A 2,518-nucleotide genomic window follows, 5' to 3' on the forward strand; every position below is an offset into this window, starting at 1 on the left:
TTACGGAGAGATTTGATTAGATGTTGACACGTTCACTGATTGATTCGAACAGAGAGTGTTGAGGGGGGTGATTGTACTTTTGATGGTTTGGAGATGACCGTTGACCGATGGGTCACGATCATTTCCGGGTTTTCCCGATTGGTGATTTTTTGGTGAAAAGCCGCCCATAATTATCTCCATTTTAAACAATTATTATTTGTTGCAAATCGAATTTGCAACAAGATAATTTCAAGGAAAAATCACATAGGCCCAATTGTTTATTTAATAATTGCCATTAACTGCTTAAAAGTTTTTGAAAGTTATAAAAAAAACGATGGGCCGTACGGCATTTTTCCATCAGACATTTTTTGTTGCAAATTCGATTTGCGACAAAAAATAATTAATGGAAAAATCTCCGAAACCCCATTGTTTATTTGAAAATTGATGAAGAGCGTGTTTCTACCGATTAATCCGAAAATCACAGCGATTCCTCTGTCCATTTGTGCGACAATTGTTTAATTATTAATTATCTCATTAACCACGATAAATAGCAAATTTTATCGGTGAAGCTTTTTTCTTGTCAATGAAATTTAACAAAAAAAAGGTGTCCTGATAAAATTTGCTAAAATTCTCGGTTTATGAAATAATTAATAATTAATTAATTGTTCGACAAATGGCAAGGGGAATGCCCACGATTTTCCCGAAAATTCCCACTGGCGCTCCTGTTTTCGCCGTTATCTTTTAAACAATTAGGTTTCTGGCATTTTTCCATTGATTATTATTTGTTGCAAATTGAATTTGCAACAAGATAATCTCATGGAAAAATCACATGGGCCCAATTGTTTATTTAATAATTGCCATTAACTGCTTCAAAGTTTTTGAAAGTTATAAAAAAACGATGGGCCGTACGGCATTTTTCCATCAGACATTTTTTGTTGCAAATTCGATTTCTGACAAGAAATAACTAATGGAAAAATCTCCGAAACCCCATTGTTTATTAGAAAATTGATGAAGAGCGTGATTTTGGAAGGTAGGGAAAATGAGAGTTTTATGTTACAAACGATGTGGTGGCCCTGAAAAGGGCCGATTTTTTTTGCTCCATCGGGAGAAGGTACGACGAAGGGAGGTTCTTGCTACAGCAAGTTTTCGACGTGGCCTCCACCTGCATCAAGGCACAGCCTCGCCCTCCTCAGGAGATTCCCCCTCATGGCCTCCAGCTGATCAGGGGTGATAGATGCAACTGCAGCGTGCAGCAGTCCGACGACTTCTTCCTGGGTTGCTGGATGATGAGCGTATATCCGCGACTCCAGAGTCCCCCACAAGAAAAAATCCAGCGGAGTGAGATCTGGAGATCGCGGAGGCCACGCCACCGATGGTTGAAGGTTTCCACCTCTATCCCGGTCGCTCCTCTTCCCGATCCAGCGATCCGGGAACCACTCATTCTGAGCCTCCACCACAGCGACACAGGTGTGAGCTGGAGCACCATCGTGCTGAAACCACACATCCCTCTCCGCATGACCGTCCCCGATGACATTTACGAGACGATCTTGTAAAAATCCTAAGTAATTGCCACCCTGAAACAAGAAAATCAAAATTAATTTCAAACAATAATTTTTCATAAAGTAGCTGATAAACATTACTTACGTCGAGACGTCCTGGAAGGTGATGAATGTGGACTTCATCACCAATGATGCCTCCCCAGATATTCATATGGTCCCAACGATACTGGAAATTCGTTTCTTTCGTGAGACGAGGATTTTTAAAAGCCCAATGATGCTCATTGTGCTGATTGACAATCCCCTTTCTCACGAAAATCTTCTCATCCGTCCAGCAAACGTTGCGTATGACCTCTGGCTCGCGACTTCTGTCGAGGAGCCATTGGCAGAAGTCCACACGCTTTGGGAAGTCCTCCGGTTTCAGCTCCTGGACCGGGGTATATTTCCAGGGATGCAAGCCCTCAACCCTCAGCACGCGATGCACCGTGGAACGGGTGGTTCCAAGGGCCGATGCAATTCCCCGGACGGACAACTCCGGAGAGTTCTCGACCGTCTCCAGAATCTCCTCTTCCACCTGGACACGATCTCCACGTCTAGGGCGCACTTCCCCGTGCCTTGGGAGGAGGTTATCCTCCCTCAGCCGCTGGTATGCACCTTGAAGGGTGCGAGGGTCAGGATGCAACCGATTCGGAAACTGCACCGCATAAAGTCGCTTCTGCTGCAACTCCACCCGCAACACCGTACACTGCAACCATGTCCGCGTATTCTGCTGCCGTAAACCTCACCATTATCACAGTTAATCACACGGCTGTCACAAAACGAATGACCACTCCGGCAAAAAACAGTGAAAAAATTTGTAAAACAAAAGACTCGCGGGCGAGAACACGTGCGTGCTAGAAAAGGACGCGAGATCATCGACAGGGCGATCGCTGTGATTTTCGGATTAATCGGTAGAAACACGCTCTTCATCAATTTTCTAATAAACAATGGGGTTTCGGAGATTTTTCCATTAGTTATTTTTTGTCGCAAATGGAATTTGCAAC

The 2,518-nt window shown here is 43.8% G+C and overlaps 1 protein-coding gene across 1 annotated transcript; it reads right to left on the bottom strand.

Annotated features, from left to right (window-relative positions):
- Window positions 1–1,112: 1,112 nt before the first annotated feature.
- Window positions 1,113–2,263, bottom strand: LOC105272752 (uncharacterized). The gene is made up of 3 exons (XM_011314978.1): window positions 2,176–2,263; window positions 1,624–2,129; window positions 1,113–1,553 (listed from the first exon to the last, which is right to left on the bottom strand). The coding sequence occupies exons 1-3, from the start codon at window positions 2,261–2,263 to the stop codon at window positions 1,113–1,115; spliced, it is 1,035 nt and encodes a 344-aa protein (XP_011313280.1).
- Window positions 2,264–2,518: the final 255 nt, after the last annotated feature.

Source organism: Fopius arisanus, unplaced genomic scaffold (assembly GCF_000806365.1).
Source record: "Fopius arisanus strain USDA-PBARC FA_bdor unplaced genomic scaffold, ASM80636v1 scaffold00264, whole genome shotgun sequence".
Lineage (NCBI taxonomy): Eukaryota > Metazoa > Arthropoda > Insecta > Hymenoptera > Braconidae > Fopius > Fopius arisanus.